This window comes from Callorhinus ursinus, unplaced genomic scaffold, assembly GCF_003265705.2.
Source record: "Callorhinus ursinus isolate GAN/ISIS: 27379988/994484 unplaced genomic scaffold, GSC_fseal_2.0 scaffold54, whole genome shotgun sequence".
NCBI classification, from domain to species: Eukaryota; Metazoa; Chordata; class Mammalia; order Carnivora; family Otariidae; genus Callorhinus; species Callorhinus ursinus.
The window spans coordinates 14,946,616-14,968,313 of record NW_027397116.1 but is presented as its reverse complement, the minus strand read 5'-3'; the positions used below and the strand labels follow the sequence as shown (position 1 = coordinate 14,968,313).

At 38.0% G+C, this 21,698-nt stretch overlaps 1 protein-coding gene and 1 long non-coding RNA gene across 7 annotated transcripts; both read right to left on the bottom strand.

Annotated features, from left to right (window-relative positions):
- Positions 1 to 205: 205 nt before the first annotated feature.
- Positions 206 to 5,313, bottom strand: LOC141371037 (uncharacterized). Its single transcript, XR_012375642.1, has 3 exons — positions 5,217 to 5,313; positions 4,003 to 4,077; positions 206 to 2,569 (listed from the first exon to the last, which is right to left on the bottom strand). It is a non-coding gene; the product is annotated as an uncharacterized lncRNA (long non-coding RNA).
- Positions 5,314 to 16,519: 11,206 nt separating this feature from the next.
- RGS1 (regulator of G protein signaling 1) lies at positions 16,520 to 20,816 on the bottom strand. Of its 6 annotated transcripts, none has more exons than XM_025892256.2 (5): positions 20,701 to 20,816; positions 20,147 to 20,227; positions 19,660 to 19,724; positions 18,111 to 18,274; positions 16,520 to 17,358 (listed from the first exon to the last, which is right to left on the bottom strand). In XM_025892256.2, the coding sequence occupies exons 2-5, from the start codon at positions 20,221 to 20,223 to the stop codon at positions 17,173 to 17,175; spliced, it is 492 nt and encodes a 163-aa protein (XP_025748041.1). In that variant the 5' UTR covers positions 20,224 to 20,227; positions 20,701 to 20,816; the 3' UTR covers positions 16,520 to 17,172. The 6 variants fall into 6 exon arrangements, with proteins under 6 accessions (XP_025748041.1, XP_025748043.1, XP_025748042.1 ...); XM_025892258.2 differs by having other exon boundaries at positions 19,660 to 19,721; XM_025892257.2 differs by having other exon boundaries at positions 20,147 to 20,224; positions 20,701 to 20,779.
- Between the last annotated feature and the right edge of the window lie 882 nt (positions 20,817 to 21,698).

Below are 21,698 nucleotides of genomic sequence, written 5' to 3'. Positions count from 1 at the left end.
CTTTCCCTCTCAAGTTCTCAGTAATAATGTCTCTGAAACTCGAATTTCGTAGCCTGTGTAATCCAAAAACCATACTGATTTTCCCGTCCATTCTGGGGCTGAAGGGGAGTTGGAGATCTTAAATTTCATAGTTCCCAGAGCTTCCTGTTTCTTTAGTTACAGGCTTTGCTTATTCTTTAGCCCTCCCCACAGACAAGTACAGACTCCTCCTTAACTTTATTAGTAGCAACAACAAAAAATGTCTTCATTCACACAAAGCACTTTTTAGGTAAGTAAGCCAATGTTACTGAGGAAAAAAACAAAATGTGTGTATTTGTGTCTGCGGAATTGGGGTAAAATGAAGGGGTTTTTTATCATAATAAGTCAACCTCAGATGAAACAATAAATATCCAAAATGCCCTGTGATCTCACCACCACCTCTGGCCCTCTCCCTGTTTCTGGCCCTTCTTTTTCCTTTCTCCTGTTTGTTTCTTCTGCATTTACAGCTATCACTTACTTTGAGGAACTGTTATGACAGATTTGTCCCCTTTCTTACAGGGAACATCTTTACCTTCCTGTATTCATTCTGACACCTATGCCCTTACCTTCTAATCTATCCTAAGGAAAATACTGACTTTTTATCAGATACACTGTAATTATTATGAAGAACAATGAGATATCAAACACAAAGACTGCCTACTGAACAGGGCAAATGTTTATTGTAAGTGATGGAAATAATGCAACTTAAGAGAAGACTTTCATCCAGAAAACATACACTATCCAGGTAAAGAATGCATTATTTTCTGTTCTATGGAAAGCTGCTCCTGAACCAAAGGAGAAAATTCGTAATCAAAGCAGAAAGTTCTTTCCATTTCTCTTCTCCTTCACCTACCCTTAGGGGCTGTTTCCTGTTTTCCCTCTTAAATCTTATATTCCCTGCTAATAATATATAATATATATAATAATAATATGTATAATATTACATAGTGAGTAAAATAATGAACAGGGTATGATAATGAACACTGTTGTTTGAAGCTATTGATAGATTTGATGATATTTTCACTCATTTAGCAAACATGTGTATTTGTCAGGACTAACGGGGAACAGAGATGCAAAAGTAAATTAGACATTTTGACTTCAAAGACATTACAGTCCAATGATTAAATAAATTATGCAAATACATGCTGTAAGTGGTATGATAAGTTTGTGTTTTGGATACAGAGGGGTCACAAAAGAGGGTTTGGACAATTTATTTTGGGTGTGGGCAACACACATCACTTTGAAAAACAAATAATTACTCTATGCCCTGGAGATGGACAATTCAACAGTGGAACAATGGAAACTCTTATCTAAAGAATCAAGATCTTTATTGGTTAAGGATAGGGCAGTTGCAGAGAAAGGTGAGAAATGATAGAAGGTGAATAAAGATGAGAGAAGAGAAATTTTTCTCAATTTATTCAGTCTATTGTAACACATTCAAATTACTGACAGCAATTTTCTTGGAAGTATCTAGTGGAATTTTGCTGTTTTACAGCTTTGAGCATAACAGCTCACCAAATTTGCACCATCAGGCTGTGAGATAATGGGGAGTATCTAAGTGGTGGTGGATCAGCAATCTGGCTGGTGGTCATTATGTAGTCAAGATAAGATAATTTACCTGGTGCTAGTGTGCAGAAGAGTCATTGGCTGGACACATAATAGAGGCTCCACAAGTTATTGTTCAGCAAAATATTCGTACAGTGTTATTGGCACTTTCTCTTTCAACTTGAGAAGATTTATAAGCCATAGATTTGTTACTTATGTATAGTTCCGTACAGCGGAACTACCCTGTTCCAATGCATTTAATCAAAACAGAGAACAGCCTGGCATTGTATTATTGAAATATTACTAAAATATCATGAATTTGCAATTGTAGGTACCAGCTTTAGTGAGGTAGTCAGCATGGGACAGTTCATAAAACCCTCAGGTCTGAGATGGGCTCTAGTGCACTATTTGCTTGTGGGTTTTTAACTTTGTGACTTTGTTACATGGGTCACTTAATCTTTTTGCACTGGGGCTTTGGAATCTATGAATAGGAAGAGCAAATTAGACAACACTAGATCTGACATTTTATGATTCCAGATAATAGGATAAATAGTGTGGGTTTTTGTTTCCCTCCCACAGAGCAGACGAGAGAGTTCTTAGGAGACAGCCCACTTATATTGCTTTCTCATCTCATGACTTCCTCCCAGACTCTACTGGAGTGGAATAGACATTTAAAGGTCCTTGTTGACTGAGTAATGATCTTTCTGGATGGTCAGGACTCCTCAGAGATTTTTGCAAATATTCTCCATGTCCGGACCCCAGGGTATTAAAGGAAGATGCCCCATTTTGTCAATGATTCTTTCTTTCTTTCTTTCTTTCTTTCTTTCTTTCTTTCTTTCTTTCTTTCTTTCTTTCTTTCTTTCTCTCTTTCTTTCTTTCTTTCTTTCTTTCTTTCTTTCTTTCTTTCTTTCTTTCTTTCTTTCTTTCTTTCTTTCTTTCTTTCTTCTTTCTCTCTTTCTTTCTTCTTTCTTCCTTCCTCCCTTCCTTTCAGATTTTATTTATTTATCTATTTGAGAAGAGAGAGAAAAAGAGTGAGTGGTTGAGAGGGGCAGAGGGAGAGAATCCCCAAGCAGATGCTCTGCTGAGCGTGGAGCCAGATGGGATGCCGGGATTGATCCCATGACCCATGAGATCATGACCTGAGCTGAATCCAAGAGTCGGATGCTCAACTGACTGAGCCACCCAGGTGCCCCAGTGACATCTCTTTTATGATACATCTAAAAGCATGGATTTAGCTTTTGGGGCATGTGAGTAGTTATTTTAGTCAGGTATTTTCCTGGAATAAATTTGAACTGCTGTAATTTTTGGAAATTTTTTCTGTTGTAATTATGTTATAGAGGCTGGAACATGGGTTCATTTTTACAAATGGAAAAGTAAAGTAATTCAGGCCAAGAAGATTCATTTTTGAAAGAGAACCTAGTGGAAATATAACACCATCCCACCTCAGAAACTTGATGAACAAATACCCAGGGATAGAAACAGAAACCACAGGCGATAGAAAAAGGCTCTGAACCATAAAAAGCAGGAAGAATGTGAAAGGAAGGGCCCGAATCCTGACCACAGGAGGAGTCACAAAAATCTCCCTTTGGTAGTTTCCACGGAGCTTGTTAGAAAAGGAAATGAGTGGTGGAGAGTCTTCTAATTTCCAATTTTAGTGAAAGAAAAATCTGTCCTTTGCTTAAAGCTAACAGAAAAGAGAAAAAAATCAAAACAAGGATGAAGATAAAAGGGGGAAATAAATTTCAGCTAGTATTTTTGTTTGTTTTAATATCTACAGTGTCTGGCATGAGGCCACATGTGGGTCACTGAGGATGGTGGGTGAGGTAGGAATATAAAGTATAAAAATGGAGAGTCATTTTAAAGAAGAAGCTTAATAACTTTGGGGATACGTTCAGAAAACTCTAAGTTAATACCTTTTTAACCATATCAATCATTGTGCATATCTTTAAAAAAAGATAAAACTTGTCCATATCACTGTGGTAAATGCTTGAAGATATCCATTCTCAAGGGTGCTAGGGCCGCTCTGGGACTTTAACCACCCCATGCCCCACCTGAAGGCCCAAGGACTTAAATATCATTGTTCACCTGACATTTAAATACCGTAACAATAAATATATTACAGTGTTAGCTACATGAAAGGTTATAACAAAGAGAATCCAAAGGCAATGGTGAAACATCTCCCTCAAGTAATAGGGCAAGTAGATATCTCCTACTTCCCAAAGTCATTCAGGGACCCAAGCTACAAGGGTAGCTCTGCCCTCCTCTGAGGCGTTGTCATCATCTGCATACTTAAAGCTGGGTGGGTGTGCATCTAGGTCCCAGCTAGCAGGAAGTGGAATAAAGTGTGGAGGTGGCCCGCCCACTGCCTTATGGCCTTGGGTATCAGTGGAACACATCACCTCCGCTCACAGCCCCCTTTAAGAAGTGAGCATGGCATACCTGACTGCCCAGGAAGAGAGAAAAGATTCAGCTGAACATCCAATGTTCTCCATCACAATTATAATTTTTCCTTTCCTTTAAAAAAATAAAACAAAACAACAGTTCACAATTACTTTTATAAATGTTTCCTTATTTTTACCCTGCAAGGATGGGTATATCAATTAAACAACTAGGATTTCTCAGGAATATTTTCAAAGTAAAATATAGTTATAAGCAGTTATTATTGAAAATTTATGCTACATGCTTAGGAGATTAAAAAAAAATTAACACACGGACCTTTCCTTCTAGGACCTTCCATAGTAGATAGAAACTCAGAAAAAATACCAGCTTAAGTTGAAAATAGAAGGGACAAGAAATAAGTCCCTGTAGAGTTAATTGCCTAGAGAAGCTGGGGGGTGGAAAGCAATATAGGAATTGAGAAAATAACTGCAATTTTTATTGTTCCAATAGGGCTTTATTGGAAAGATGTTATGGCTGGATTTTGAGGGAAAGGTAAGATTTGGATGGCAAATAGAGTGAAGTTATTCCATATGAATTTGGGCTACCCCCAAATCCCCTAACACAATATTCTGGGACTAATAATGAATTTGGCACATTAATAAACTTTATTAGGGAAATAAAAGTACATGGTAAGAAATTATAAGGTTTATTGAGATATTTCATTATCTTTTTGGACTGAAATGAAGTATCCAGGTAGCTAGAAGACTAGCAGATGGACCATTTGGGGTATGTTGCAAATACAAATGGCTTTTTATAAGGAAAAGATTGGATAAACCAAGTCAACCAGACAATTGCTGCTATTACCAATAGTTACTACAAATAGTGGCATACTAGTAAAAAAAGTTCTAGACTTTGACAAACTTCGCCACAAAGCCCTGACTAGTGAGTTAGAAGGAAGCTTGAAGTGCTCTGTGTCTGTAACTTTACATTTCAAGATGGCTCCTGGGTAGGAGATAGCACTTCACAAAACTCATCACGTGTCCCCTTTCTGGCTTTCGGGTGTTTCCCACAATCTGGGTCTCGTTCTCCGTCCTGCTCAGCAGTATTTTTTAAATCTTTTTTTTTTTTTTTTTGGCCTCTTTGCATTGACTCTCCAGTTCTGATCCTTAGCCTGTCTTCCAAGTAAGTGCCCTCAATTATTCAAGGGAAGTATTCTCATCTCCCTGTCAACAGTGACCCACTGGTCAGCTACTCTCTCTGGTAACTCTCCTTACCTCAGATAAATACCTTTATATCTCTCCTTAGTTCAGTTCCAGAATAAGCACTCCTCTTGCTGTTTCTTTTCTTTCCTTCTTTTCTGTTCCTTTTCCTTCTTTTGGGAAGTCAAGTGAACTTTCTCCATTTGATGATTCACTGGCCACTTCAGGGTTCTTTGTCAAAAACCTACACATAGAATCTAATCTTTTGAAAATAAAATTCTGCACTCTTTATTTTTACAGTTGATTATTATTAAGCAAACATCCTTCCATGAAGTAGCAATTTCATAATAGTGGAAATACCTAGGGTGTGAGTCAGCAAATAACCAAGTTGTCATTCTAATGTTATAAAGCTTGAAAGATTCAGTTAGCAGATAGTATTTAGTGTAACTCAGAGACATTGAATATTTAAAAAATATTTTTTAAAATAATGCAGGATACCAAGCAAGATGAAGCAAATTCTCAAAATGGTTAAATGATATAAAATCAATGTTTCGTTTCCAAGAGGCTTTTTGATGATGACTAAGAAAATGCATCATCTATATGGATGATGCCATCATCCAAACAAACATTTATCATAATGCTGTAAAAGAAAAAATTGGATTTAAATTAAAAAGTAATTCTGCCACGGGTTGGATAAATCACTGTACCTTACTGAACCTTGGTTTACTATCTATAATATAGGAATAGTAACAGCTCTTTCTATCTCACAGTGCTGTTCTAGAATCAAAGAAATGATACACGTTATAGCTATGAATACTGTGAGGGGTTTTCATCTTCATATTTTGCTTATGCACACACCATCTGCTAGATCAAATAATCATATTGATGGCATAATATGTGCCTGGTTGATCATAGCAGCTACACTATACCTTTATTTGAAGAAGGACCTTAATAAATTTCGTTGTAAACAATGAGAAATATATCCTTTAGTTTTTCCTTATTTTATTGTAATTTATTCTTTTATATAATATGCTAATTTTATAATCTGATACAACTCCTTTTTTGGAAGTAGATGGACTATAAATCTTAAACAAATATATGATGTAGCTGCATCAGAGTTCTCAGATGATTCTAACCAGAATTTTAGAGGTGGAATAGCCCTTCGTATTTGACCTAGTTGAAGCAAGGCGGCCAGATTTTTGGACCTCGCACTGACTAGTCATTGGCTCTAGGCTGCTCCCAAGAGGGGATGTAAACCTGGTGAGGCAGCTTTCTTAGGACAAGGGAAATTGCTGGGGAGAAACTCAGCAATGAGCTGTCAGTAGCCTCAACTCAGCTGCTGGGAGAGACAACACTACAGTTCCAAAGGTGGATTGTGTCCTACAGTTCAGTAGGGCTTATCTATTAAGGTCCATCCCTTGCACCACCCAGGTATAATTGCTTCATATAGTGTGTTCAGCTGTATCCATAAACAGCTGCTATAAGGTTCTGGAAGGACTCTTCCCTGGGGAGAATTTGTTAGAGGAAAGTCAGTGGGTTGAAGTACTCCACCAACACTATCACTACATTTGGTCTGGAGGCCACAGCTGATCTTCATTATTTTTCTCTTCTATTACCCATTCTAGATTCCTTCCACCCTGGGCCAGCACTTTTGCTGGTATTAGTGGCTTATGCAGTGGGGTGATTCAGATTTTCATTTTTCGGTGGTCTGATTCCCTGGTCACCATGCCCATCCAAGGCTGGGCTGCTGCCCTTCTCAGTGTACTGTTCAAGTGTCAGGAGGTATCCCATGGGATCATCTGAGTACCCCAAATATTCTTCCTTATCCTTCATCTATAACAGCAGCCCTATGTTTTCTTAATAATCAAGATCAATTACCTCTGCTAGGATGGTGACTCCTTTCTTTGCTTGGTGGTTTTTGGTACAAGGAGCTCAAGGAAAGCAATAAGTGCCTGTGATTTCAAATTTAATATGACTCTGTTTTGACCCTTGATGGACGCATTCATCTTCCGGGATCAAAGTCACTGAGAATGATAGTAAATGTGGCCACTCCTACTCTGACCCTTTGGTTCGCAGGCCCATGTATTCTATGTATCGTGGGCATAGTACCACATAATGGTCATTAATTGTGTATTTTTTATTCTAGAAGATGACATAATTTCCTTAAAGGATATTATCTCAAGATGATGCCTCAACTGTGCCATCACAAGATGATTCCATTGTTCCATCAGGCTGGCAGCATCTGGGTATTATGGCATGTGACTATGACTCATGGATCCCATAACCACATGCCCACTGCTATACCAGCTTTGCTGTGAAGTATGTTCCTTGGTTTGATATGATACAGGATCCTGTACTGGTGAATCAAAAACTGCAGGCAAAAATTTAAGCCCTCCTAGAGTCGGGCTGGCTAAGACGCTCTTGGCAGGAAAGACAAACCTATAACGCAGATGATACATGTTGATTCAAGTAAGATTAATCACTTCTTTCAGGGTGAAAGGAGTCCAATGTGATCAACTTGCCATGAAATGGTTGGTTGGCATCTTTGAGATAGGACACCATATCATTTGCTCAGTACTGGTCTCTTTTCCTTGATGGTTGGACTTTGGCAAGGACAGTGATTAGATCAGCCTTCATGAGTGGGAGTCCATTATTTTGGGCCAGTGTATATCCGTTTCTGCCACCATTGCTATTCTGTTGATGCGCTGCCTGAAGCCAACTGGTACACTTATTCTGTCTACTTGGTTCTTTATGCTTTTTGTGTGGGCAGTAATCTCTGCTGATTGTGACCATGTGGTACAAAGACATTCATGCTTTTGAACACTCTGGTAGGTCTACCCATATGCATCTCCCCTAGACTTTCTTATTCTCAATTTTCTAATCTTTCTCCTTCTAGGCCCCAATCCACTAGCCAAACCATTCTCTACTGTCCATAAGTCAATGTCTATTCTACCTCAGGTCACTTTTCTTTCCACATGAAGTAGATGATCAGGTGCATCGCTGCAAACTCTGCCACTGGGAGGATTATCCCTCTTTACTCTCTTTTAAGCCCACTCCTTAGAAGAAATGTATTCCAGTAGCAGTTCATCTTTAGCCTGTACCTACATACCATCCCAACACAAACTTGGTGCTTTTCATCCTCCATCATGAGTCATAAGAGAGCCCTAAACAGCCATAGGGCACATATAAGACCTACTCATGTTTAGCCCTGGATTTACCATTTCCATATCTCAGTGGATTGCTGTGGGCCCACCTGATTTTATGGTTTGGTGGTTTGATAGAACCCAGCTCCTTATGAGCAGACACTTCAACACTATTAGGCCCAGTCATAAGCCAGGAGCTCTGAGCTGAATTGACTCTTCACATTTGTCCTAACTGAGAAAAGACACCTGGACATTTGTTCCCCACATAGGCCATCCATTGTATAGAAATTGTGCTTCTGTCTGACACTGTCTGCAACTGGGTAGCAAGTTGGTCTAATTCTGAAGTTAAATTAGCAGACCCATTTGGCTCTCTCCCAAGGCTCTGTTCTCTGACCTAACTGTATCAGTAATATCTTGGTCTCCACCTTAATCTTTTTATGTTATTTCTCAAATAATCAGAACCTGGGTGGGTTGAAAGGACATTATTCCCCTTCAAAGAGACCCTTTCAAGACCCCCGCACCCACAGAAAATATTAGGCTGACATAAGTGCCTGCTTACAAAGGGGGTGATATCTACTGGGGTAGCACATGCTCTTTCTAGTTCTTCACCTTTCTTGATTTAGAGTGGTCTCGTTCTCAATCCAGTGTGTCTGTCATGTCAGGGCTCTAATCCTAACTCCAAATGGGAATAGGGTTTCACCATCACTTGACTGATACCCTGTTCCTATGTGTTCTCGAAGATTTACAGAATGTTCAAGGAATTTGTCCTTTTTGTATTTATTACTCTTTTATTACTCTCTCTTCTCCCTCAGATTTTGGACCTGCATCAAAGGGCTATATGAGTCTCAGCCTCCTACCCTATGTAAAGTAGTTCATTTCCTCCACCCCCTCCCACTATTTTTAGGCCAAGTTTGTACATCATCTTTTAGGATGAATTCTTTCATTGGTACTTCTTTGGTCTCTCAGGAAAATTGGCCCCTGTGAGTTCACCCCTCTAGTTTTCCTGGATGCCCTGAATTCACATTTCCTGTCTGAATCCCAGCTTAACCACAGACATGCTTTCCATGGCTGCACACCACATATTCTTGGAATTCTGTCTTTTACTTGGTGATTGGCCCATTTAAACCTCCAAGTATTTATAACAACACGGTATGTAGCCTAAACTGAGTCAAAGTGAGTGAGTGGAAAATACACATTGCATGGCCAACTTATTTTCACTTAATGTTTTTATCAGCTGCAAAATTTTCCATCACTTATTCTTTTCCTGCTTCTTAGCCCTCACCTCCCTTTTTGTGTTGTTTTTGGCATTTTCTATTCTAAGTTACATCTGAAATAAGCTTTTCACATATTGTTCTCATCCATAGTGTACATCCTCTGTTCCAGGCAGCTCTATCTCACAGAAAATCACAAGGTCAGGGAGATAACCTCTGCCTAATGTGGGAGTGAAATAATGCTGAGTTGTGACAGAGAAATTGCCCTGGTTTTTTTCCAGGATGTCTCCAAATATCTTTAGAAATGAAATAAGGAATTGTTTCTTTTTGAAGAAAACACTATGCATAGTGTTTTGAAGAGAATACTATATGGATATCAGCGTCTTTGCATTCATCAGGGTAAAACTCCCTTGTTTCTCTAACAAATAATCCACAAATCTCAGAGGCTTTTATTTTTCACACACACAAATGCTGGTGTGGGTAGCAGGACTCTACTGGGTCTGGTGATTCTTGCATTCTTGCATGTAGCTTTGCAATGTCAGAATCCTTTGCTTCTATCAGTGTATACGGAGATACACTGATTGTCTCTCAGACAATTGCCAGCCCTGGAACTGTGCCTATCCCTTCTGCTCACTGGACAGAACTCAATTTTGTGGCCCTAATAATTTAAGGTAAAAATATCAAGTTGCAATTCAAGGCAAAATACCAAATTCAAGTAAAATAGCTACTGAGGAGTAAATACCCAGCCAAATACTGACTGTATGGACATTCATAGAAGGTTCTATATTTGCTACTCACTGTCGGAGGACCTGGGGAATGTAGTCTTGCTGATGCCCAGGGCGAGGGCCTAAGGTTGGTGGGTATGTAGTCAGTCTCTATCACAACCTCCTAAAATGGAAAAGAAAAAGAAATCACAATTTTTGGACAATAACAGCTAAAGTAAAACGATATTGATGTGAGTAAACAATATTAGTAATTAGTAGGACAGACTTATTCTAGCCCTTTTGGAACACAATAATGCCAGAATTTACATTTATTTGTGAGTTATAGAGCTTACAATTAATCAATGATACAGCAGTTCAGAAGGTTACTTGGGTTACTTTGAATTTAATCCACATTTTGTTGTGCAACCATCATTTCTCTAGAGCCATAGCATTACTACTCCCATCTCTTGAGTTCTCATAGCGCACTGTTCTTCTCTGTTGAGCTGAGATAAGCCCCATGAATTCCACAAGCGCAAGAAGGAGAAGCAACAGGATATCTTAACCTTGTAGCATCTCAAGGAGAGGCAGGTATAGTTTGCCTTCACTGCTGCCTTTTTATTAGGAACTTTGGAAGGGAGTAGATAGCACCCAAATAAGTTAGTGATAATAGAGCGAATTTGCTAAAGGAGATAAACTTGATGTAACTTGTATGCCCAGGGGAATTATGTAAGGTGTTGATAGCACCTGATGACCTTTTAGAAAGTTGGCACCATACAACTTCTCCCATTAGGAAGACGAAGGGCCACTGGTCCCATTTGGCTTTTTACCAGAGACCTGGAGAGAGCCACTGGGGAGGTCAATTATCACACAATCTTGGGTGCCTGGGTGGCTCAGTTGGTTAAGCGACTGCCTTCAGCTCAGGTCATGATCCTGGAGTCCCGGGATCGAGTCCCACATTGGGCTCCCTGCTCAGCAGGGAGTCCGCTTCTCCCTCTGACCCTCTTCCCTCTTGTGCTCTCTATCTCTCATTCTCTCTCTCTCAAATAAATAAAATCTTTAAAAAAATTATCACACAATCTTAGTTGTCTCTCCTCTACCCCTCTCTTATAATGCTTAGTCTATTTCACTATAATTCTTTTTTGCTCTTTTCTTTCCAAGAGCACTCTGAGCCTCTCAGTAATTGAGAACTCTGTCTTATTCATCTCTGCTTCCTTGTCACCTGGTATGGTTTCTGGCATATAGCACGTGTCATTAACTGGTGAATTTATTAAGGAAGCAATAATCTAGACTCTTCTAGAAGTTTATAGTTGAGCCTAGATTTCTAGATTTCTGAATTTAAAAACCACTGAGTGAGGGATATTTTGTGCTTCTTCCCCTCCGTTTTGACACCTTTAACTATCCCCATAGATAGTATGAATTATAATCATTCTCGTCAAAATTGTGCCAAAAAACATTCTAGGAAGTATCTTATTCAATTCTTAACATGGGAACATGTTCTACCTATACAATGGATCATTTGTAAATACTGAATTAACAGACAGATTTAAAGGAAAAAAACACTAGACAGGCTAGAATACAATCTGGTTTTAGAGCTAATGCAAGCTGAAGGTTTTAAGACAGAGTATAAAAGATAAGAGGAGTGGAAAACATATGGATTTTACTGATTTAATCCAAACCCACCGAATTTTTCACCATGTTTGACTAGAATAGCAACGGAAAGTTTGGGGGAGATAAGAGAATATCTGAAAGCCACAAAATTCCTGTTTTTCTTTTTCTCTATCCAGAAATAATGGGTAAAAATAACTTCACCTATTTTGAAGAGTGAAGGTAAGAATAATTGAAATAAAGAATGTGCCAAGAGAGTGAACAGCTAACTGCAGGCCTCCAGTCCTCTTGTTTATCTCTGTTGACGAGAAGCGAACACTAGAACATTCCACCCGTCACGTAGACCCACCGTCAAATTAATGGCTGGCCTTCCATATAAGGAGGCAGAATTCCTGCCCCAGAATCGATTTCGTCACCAACCTCTGTGTTGTCTAGTGTCTCTGATCCCTGTGGTGGCTTCTGTTTGTATTTGACAACTGCTTTGCCTGTCTCTTGGCCTGAATCCTAGACTTTGGTTTTGTCTCCGGTCTTTGAAAGGTGCTCTCAACCTTAGAGTAATTGATTGCTTACAAATGTGTTGAGTCTCTTTGGTTCTTGGTTTTTGTTCTCAGCCTGGATGATGACTCTGTTTTGTCCAAGATGAAAGTGAGCTTCAAGGGAAAACATGTGGAATGCTTCATTTGTAGGTTAATTAAGAATAAGCTGTTATCTATTGAAAATACTACATAATTTACTTTGCATGTGGAACTTCTTAAAAGCATATGCCTCAATCTTCCTCTAATGCTCCCCTCTTCTATTCCCAAGTTATCTAACGCACATTTGTAACTAAAGGCCTCAAGGAGAACATGTTTAAAATATAGCCAGAAAGGAATTTGCTCTAATTTTGAGGGTCCAGACTAGACAACCCAGAGGTATCTTATATTGCTCTCTCTTATTTATCACAGCATATTTGCTAACCAAGTTTTGTCTATTCACCCTCTCCTTCCCATTGCTTTGATTGCTGCCCTAGTTCAGGCCCTGATCTCTCCCGTTGGGCTAATAAAAAGAGGTTCACATTTAGCTTTCCTTCCTCAATGATGGCTTCCTTTGGGTATTAAGGAGGGCACGTGTTGTGATGAACACTGGGTGTTATATGCAACTAATGAATCATTGAACACTACATCAAAAACTACTGATGTGCTATATAGTGGCTAACTGAACATAATAAAAAAAAGAAAGTGTCTTCTACACTAAATCTAGAATTAACTTTTAAAACACAAAGTAATCATGTCACGTTCAGAAAGAAGCATGAGATGATGGACATTCTTTGGAAACACATACCTGGATTCAAATCTTGGCTCTGCTACTCACTAGTTATGTATACTTAGATAATTTTTTTCACGTTTTGTTTCTATATTTGTTGATAAATAAAATTATGTTAAGAGTGCTTACCTCAAAGAGTTTTGGTGTGGACTTAGCAAGTGATGTGTATCTAGCACAGTGCCTGGCTCATAGTAGACACTCTGAAAAAACAGCTGTGTCTTACTCCTTTGCTTAAAATTTCAGTGGTTACCTACCACATAAAAGATAAAATGTACATTCTTTGGAATGAACTATATCTCTTCTTAAAATCTGCCCTTAAACTACCTTTTTAGTTTTCCCTCTTATTCTTTCCAGCCACAGTAAATAAATCACCATTACTGAACAGTTTTTTTTTTCCTGATTTCCTGACTTTTTCACAGACTCTTCTGTGCACTGAAGTGTCCCCACTTCTCTTCTCCCTTGGTTAGGTTTTATTTAATCTTCAAGATTCATCGTAATTATCCTTTCCCTGTGGGAAAAAAATGGAGAAAATCAGCCAGCTAATATTATAACAAGTAGAAATGCATATTAAATATAGGACAATAGCAAATACTTTTCCTGGAGGAACAAATCTAATGTCTAATGTATTATTATTTGAATAAGTGTTTTTGTTAAGAAAACTTGGAGTTAAAGAACTTTTTAGAAGTTGTACGTTTTTCACTTGAAAAGTGGGAAAGTTATTGGGCATCATGAGGTATGTGACCCTCATTTCTAACTTCTTAGATTCCTAGTTTTGTGTGATATACATATTAGGAATAATGTAAAATAAATCTGAGAAAAGGAAATTTGTTTTAATTTTTGTAATTAATGAGTTTTATTTTATTTATTTTTAAAGATTTTATTTATTTATTTGAGAAAGAGAGAGAGAGCATGAACAGGGGCAGAGGCAGAGGGAGAAGCAGACTTTGAGGGAGCTTGACATTGAGCAGGGAGCTCAATGTGGGGCTCGATGCCAGAACCCCAGGATCATGACCTGAGCTGAAGGCAGATGCTGAACTGACTGAGCCACCCAGGTGACCCTTTAATTAATGAGTTTTAAACCATACACATTGTTGACTGCCACTGCTTTAATATGACAATAGAACATAACCTGTGAGCTGAGACTCAGATCAAGCAGTTGAATTAGATTTCTTTAAATAGTAGATGTCATGGGCGCCTGGGTGGCTCAGTTGGTTAAGCGACTGCCTTCGGCTCAGGTCATGATCCTGGAGTCCCGGGATCGAGTCCCGCATCGGGCTCCCTGCTCAGCGAGGAGCCTGCTTCTCCCTCTGACCCTCTCCCCTCTCATGTACTCTCTCTCTCATTCTCGCTCTCTCAAATAAATAAATCTTTAAAAAAAAATAGATGTCATTAGAGCCACTCACATTACTGTGAATGGCCTTATAAGACAGTCACACCATAGTAAAAAATGCCAATGAAAAGAAAGTTATCTTTTCAAGTATTTTTTAATATCTTGAATCTATGCTGTGATGATGAGTTTTTTAAATTTGTTTTGTTTTTTTAAATGAAGAGGTGTCTTAGATGTTTGTTTTGACCATCTGTCCAAAAATTGGATGGCTCTTTAACATGGCATCTTAACAAGACAAAGACCAGAAGCATTTACTTTATGACCAGCGTGTGTATTGGACAGTTGCAATTCTCGTGCCTTACAGTCTGAAGGGCCTGGACTGTGTAATGTGACAATAGTCTTGGAAATAGAAGCAGAGTGTCTTGTGTTTATATGGACTCAGTTCATATCCATTAGACAGTGAAAATAACTACATAGTGGTGGAAGGTTTTTGAAAACCTTTGTGGAAGAGTTATTCTATCTGGGCCTTGAATAATTGGCTGGCTTTTGAAAACTGGACGGAGGTTAGGGAAAGGCATTTTAGATGGATTGTAGAGATTAACCGAAGGCCTGGATATAGTGAAGGCCAGGGCTCATTCAAGAAAAGGCAATTAATCCAGTGTGACATGAAGGTAAGAAAGTACCCAGAGAGGAGCAATGGGAATTATACCATCACAGTCTCACTGCAAGTGTTTTCAATTCCAGAAGGAGAGATTTGAACTTATTTTATATGTCATGGGATGTGACATGGTCAAATCTGTGCTTCAGAAAGTGATGTCTGTGGCTATTCAGAGGATGGATTGAAGAGGAGAGACTGGCAGAGGGGAAAACAAGTCACATGAATTAGCAAGCAGTGAGGGCCTACACCAAAGCAATGTTAATAGAGAAAGAACAAGTGATATGTCTCCTACACTCATTGATGGGAAAAGGAAGATTGACAGAACTCAGTGATGGAATGAGTAAGGAAGAGAAATACTTCATTATTACTATTGTTGTAAAACTGAACTCTCTTCCTAAGCTGCTCTTATTATACAACCTGCTAAACCATGAAATAAAGCTTAAGGTGGAGCCAATTTGGGTTCTATCCCATGGAAACTCAAGAATAATGCTTTTAAAATCTTATCTACATATTGCCCCATACCTTTGCTGTGAGCTTGATGACTGGGTAAACCTGTATTAAGAATATCCATGGTATTTCACTATGGTGTGTGGATGGCTGATTATTCAACGAGATATGGGAAGATACAGCTATAGAGGTTATGCTGGCATATGCATCATCTTGATTATTTTCCTGCTGTCTATAGGTGATGACTATTTTCCTACTTACTTGACATGTAGAGGACTGTTGCAGACTTGAGTGATTTAGGAAATGTCTTCTGGTCAGTGGGGGGCAGTGTCGTACAGCAGAAAGAGGACAAATCGTGTCATCAGAGATTTGTGTGCAATCCCGGCGGCGTGACTGTCCCTTAATCCCAGGGTTCCCAGCCCTGAACTATCTTTAGAATCACCTGCGGTTTCTTTCTAAAATGTTGATTTTCATCCTCTATCCCTTCAAGATTCTGATTCAGTCAGTTTGGGATAAGGCCCTGAAAAAGGTGGGGTTCTGTTGTGGTGGTGGTTGTTTTTTAAACATCCTAAGTAATTTTGATAGCTAAATTTGGGAATTAGTGAATTGATGTGAGTTTCACCTTTCACAGGGTTGCTATGAACACTGAGTTTTATAAAGTTTAAATCACAATAAAACATCAATTGCTAATTGGATTACTTCTTGAAATAACTATTCCATCCCCTTTCTAAATACGTCTTCAATTTTTTATCAGTTTGAAGCTCTACTATATGAGAACATAATTGTTTGCTTTTTATGCATTGTGACAGCAAAGAGAAAACGAATAAACCCTGTCCAATAGATATGCATAATACATAAGTATAGGATTAGTTTTAGATGTTGAAGAGATGATAGAAAGTAGAAGACCCATGCTTGAATTTTTGTTAAATATGAGGAATAAATACCAGTTTCTGAAAAATGGCAAAGAAACATAAACAGAAATTGCTTCTATATATTTTTAATACAAAACTCATTTTTACTGACACTGTGATAATTTAATTTACAAATAAATTCTGACTTCCCAGTTTTAAGAGCAATAGCTTAAGTTAAATACATTGTTCTTTTCTTCTCTTTCAAGCCAAAAACAAACAAAAAATACAAAACACCAAAAACCCTTGCAAACATCAATAATAACAACGGTGGTTTCAAACACGTATTTTCCAAACAGCCATCCAAGTTAAAGAGATCGCAGCAGTTCAATACAATCTCTGAATAATAACATGTAGCATAAATATCAGTTGACCTTGAAGCTTATAGCATGTTTTAATCGGTTTCAAAAACCTTTATTCACAGTTCCTGTGTAATTGGAGTTACCCGGCCTTCTCAGTTCCGAGGGATTTTCTGGTATGTCCACTGTTTTTTTACGACAGGACCACAGTATCTCCTTCCTTCTTCTGTCTCTCAGGTCTCATCTTGCTTATGGGACTTCAACCCTGAGCCTGGATAACTTCCATGTTAATCCATTTCGAGTTATTTGCTCTTCCCCTGGGCCTGTGGAGTCACTCAAAAGGGCCAGGTTGTTCACCCAGGGAGCCATAACTGGTACATTCCTCTGTCCTTGATACAATCTTTAGTTCTCTCCGGCCAGGAACTGATCACTTTAGACTATTAGCCTGAAGTTCGTTCAGAAGATTTAAGTACATATTTGATTTGAGAAACCTGGGATAGGAGTCCTTTTCCATAAGAGTATATATAATTTTTTGGGCTTCATCAAAACACGTGGGGGTTGGTGCTTTAATCTTCTTGGCTGTAGATTCTCGAGTGCGAAAGTCAATGTTGATCTAAAAAGAAATACTCGCTAATTAATACACACTTCCAAGGTACTGCACATTTTACTATGTGACTGTGTTTGTTGAAGCACCTCAAGATAATGGCATTAAGCCCTCATTTATATAAGCTTAATTATCTTTTAAATGCCTCCTCCAAACCAGCTCTATAATAGATATGAAGGAGGTAAAAAGAAATATCACAAAAAAATCTTTGTTCCAAGTTGGCCCATTGTATAGTTGGGAGATGCAAAAGAGGCAAACACGAAAATTTTAAATATCCATACAAGGTGATACATGCATCAGAAAAAATGATGTGGTCATTTAAAATTTATAGGAGAGAGGACACTTTGTGTAGCTATTTTTTGCTTGATCAAGAATATTTAACTGGAAGGTGGGACTATTACTAACTGAAAATATTTCTGCTGCTGGAATTGTATGTATTACACTAATCCGTATTTTATCCTAATGTAAAATGAACTAACTCATTAAGGACATTCTGGCATGCAGTTCTGGCTAGTAACACTGCTACTCCTTACCCCATCCTTATTATGTTAGCTAATTTTGCAAAATCAATCTTTTCATTCTACTGTCTTCAGATACAGAAAATTAGATTATTATTGCACTGAACTATTGAACATACCTAAATATTTAGTGGTGAAATTATGATACTTAAAAAAGATCTAATCTTACTATGACTGCGGAATGCTATTTCTGCACCTAAGTTCCTTTACACATAAACTGATGATAATGAAGATAATACTCACTTGTTTAGCAGCATCTGAATGCACAAATGCTTTATATATTTTCTCTGCTTTGCAATGCAAAAGATCAGACTCCGTTTTTTTATAGTCTTCACAAGCCAGCCAGAACTCAATGTTCTCCTCACTGAACTCAGACTTTAGGAAATTTCCAAAAACATCTTGACCAACTAAAAAGAAAGGGTGAGGGGAGAGATAATTAAATCAATTGAGCCAGTAAATGGATACTTTAAAGAAGAAATTTGCAAGAAAAATACTATTGTGTTGCCTAGGCTCAAAGGTAAGGGATGGCTAACACTGAAACAGCTGTGTTGTAAATCATAAAAATGGGAAGACCTCAGAGATTCCTTCACTGATAGTTTATCTGGGGCCAGACAAACCTGTCCACAGTCCCACAGCTGCTTAGTCATGGCTACACAACTGTGCTTTGCTTCCATCTGCTAATTAAGATTCTGCTCTTGTGATTACAAAACAATCTCTTCACTTACAAATACAACTCCTAGCCAGACTGCAGAGTATTTTAGGGAAGCAAACATTGATGAAGGTCATTAACATCATGTTCATTATCAACAAATACGATTTCCCCATCCAGTTCGTATTAGTCAGAAAATGTGCTGATGTACTGATTCTATTTGCTAGTGTTACTGAGGCTTTTAAATGCGCCATTTCTATACCATTTATTTGTTTGGTTGGATGTAAACTAAGTCGGATGATGAGAGGGATGAACCACATTGTACTACTTGACACCCCCCCCCCCCCCCCAGCAAGGATTCTTATTTGTTTGTGGGGAAAAAAGGATTAAGTTCATCCTCTAGATAGAGACCACACTGCTCATCTCAACCTGATTGAGGTCCTAATCCCAAAGACTTGCAATTCCCATGATGAGGGAAAGGCGAGCTAATCTCATTCTTTACCTTCTCTTACCAGAAACTCCCTACAAGACTCTGCTTAAAAATTCTTTTTATCATATCTGCCTTATCATGTGTCATGTTATATATCATGCAATTATGTACTGTGTTTCTCAACTTCTTTCAAGGCAGCAAGGCACGGTGTCCTTGTTTTTGAATCCTTGGTGCTTCTAAAATGCCTGCCACATAGAAGTAGGCTAAATGAGTAAATGAATGAATGAATGAATAATAAAATAGTGAATTGCCTGAATGAATCTTACTTCTTACATCCAGCAGTTACAAAAATACATTCTATAGATAGCTTTCAGAATGGCAGTTCATGTGTTGAGATATTTGGTTTACTTTTAAAAACTAAACTTGAAACTTCAGAACCCCAGCATAATTTTAAATTTTGCTCCCATAATGATCCATGGTAATACCTAATTGTCTCGGCAAATTTGCCTGAAGGACAGTGACAGAACTGAGTGCTAGGTCAGCATTATACTGCAACGAGGCACAATATGCTGAAGCTATTAGTGACTACAGAAAAACTGGAATACAGCTTTTCACACACTCTTCTATCCAGAATACTGTATTTTAATGAGGTCATTCAATCTATTAGTGTATTGAGCTAAACCCAAAACCACTTAGTAGTTAACCATACTTACTTTGGTTTGCAAGTAGTTTTTCCAGAGATTGAGACCACTGCATTACTTCATTAACGGAGAGTCTGCTGGGGACAAAATTCACATAAATTAGTAAAATATTCTTGTGTGTGTGCAATCACACGTGAAACCAGAATGGCTGCTGTATTTTGATAACTGTGTGAACTAAGATTCTAGTTCCATATATTTTCTTAAAATTTATCTATAAGAAAACAAAACTTCCTTTAGAATTACTATAGTTACGAAAGTATCTGCCAATAAAATGTGAAGAAATCCAAATGCATCTACTCTAACAGTGTAGCAAATAGCCAATTATGCACACACATGTTGGTACTTAATTTACATTGGTACTAATGTAGTCTACTCTTAACTTGGCTTGTTACTTAAAAGAAACAAAGTCTAGTATGTGCAGTATTAATCACTTGCTAGAATAGAGAGATAATGCATAGGCTGCTCTTAAAATGATAGTTCAGCATATTAGTATACATACATGTCTTTGGACTTAGAAGGTTTAATTCCAGGTTCCAGATGTGGGATCATAGATCTCAGGTACGCTTTCACATCCATTCTACTACAAAAGATACAAACATGAATATTTGCATTTCTTCAGTAGAATACATTTTATTTGCACAAGGAACATGAAATAGACTTTTCCAAGGAACAAGGCAATAATAAAAATAGCTGTTACAACAGTTTTCTATATTAAGATTGAGCTAATTTTTATGAGCCAAAGTCTGCAAAAATTTCCACATAATTTAATGCCCTATTGTGTTTCATTTTTTGAATACAACTGAATAAACTTATACACATATACAACAGCTAATCTCTGATTTAATTAACTAAATGCTCATATTTTCTTCCACTCATTCTCAATCCTTCTGCCATTAAAGATAATCTAAGTCCAAATTCACAAAGTGAGACACTGAATGAACTTACAAAGTCTTTGGTCTCTTTTTATGCGTTTTATCATCTAGAAGTGAATGATCAGTTTCTTTCAATTCCTTTGGATTAGCAGAGAAGAACATTCCTGGCATTTTGTCTAACCTTGGCGCGGAGAAGGCTGCTCTTCGTATAGTCCTCACTCGGCAAATATCTGCTCGTCAACGTCTCTGCTGCTTTATATAGTAAAGGCAGACGGGCTCTTGCTGTTCAACTGAGTCTGTTTACCAAGTGATGTTACCACAGACACTGGAAGTTCCCTCTTTCTTGGTGTGTTATGACGTGTATCTTGAAAAAAAGAAGCATACAGTGATGTCTTGTGGTTGAAACTCAACCAAACGAGAATAGGTCACTTGATTAAAAAGAAAGAAAGAAAATTAAGCATACAGAGGCACACACATATACATGTCTGAAGTGTTAGCAGCATCAGTCTTTGGTTTGAGGGGATGCTTGTTTCTTCATGAAGATTGCATATTTCAATAAAATATTTCATTTAGTGTACTTATTGTATCACACAGAAACTCAATATTAGAGATGTATCCCCTCAATTCTTTGAATAATCCTTGATTATAAAATTCATCTGATCACAATATTTTTACTTTTTTATTTTTTTAAAGATTTTATTTGTTTATTTGAGAGAGAGAGAGCAGGAGCAGGGGGGAGGGAGAAGCAGACTCCCCGCTGAGCAGGGAGACGATGCGGGGCTCCATCCCAGGACCCTGGGATCAGGACCTGAGTCAAAGGCAGACACTTAAACGACTGAACCACCCAGGCGCCCCGATGACAATATTCTAAAGAATTCTTTTTTTTTCTTTCAGAAAGTAGTGTAAAGTAAACAAATACTTTTTTGTTTGATTATTTGTGCCTGTATCTGGTAGGAAGGAGAGTTATGAGAGGTTATCTTAACTTTTCCCCACCTCACCTCCCACCCCTTACTTCCATGGCATGAAATTTCCAGGTTAGTGTTTTCCAAAGTATGTGCTAGACCTTCTGCTGGTGATGTACAAGATAACTTTAAGGGGCTCATGAATATTAATATTTACTAGGAATATAATTAATATAGTAAACTGTGATTTTTTTCGTATATTACTGCTTAGGATAAG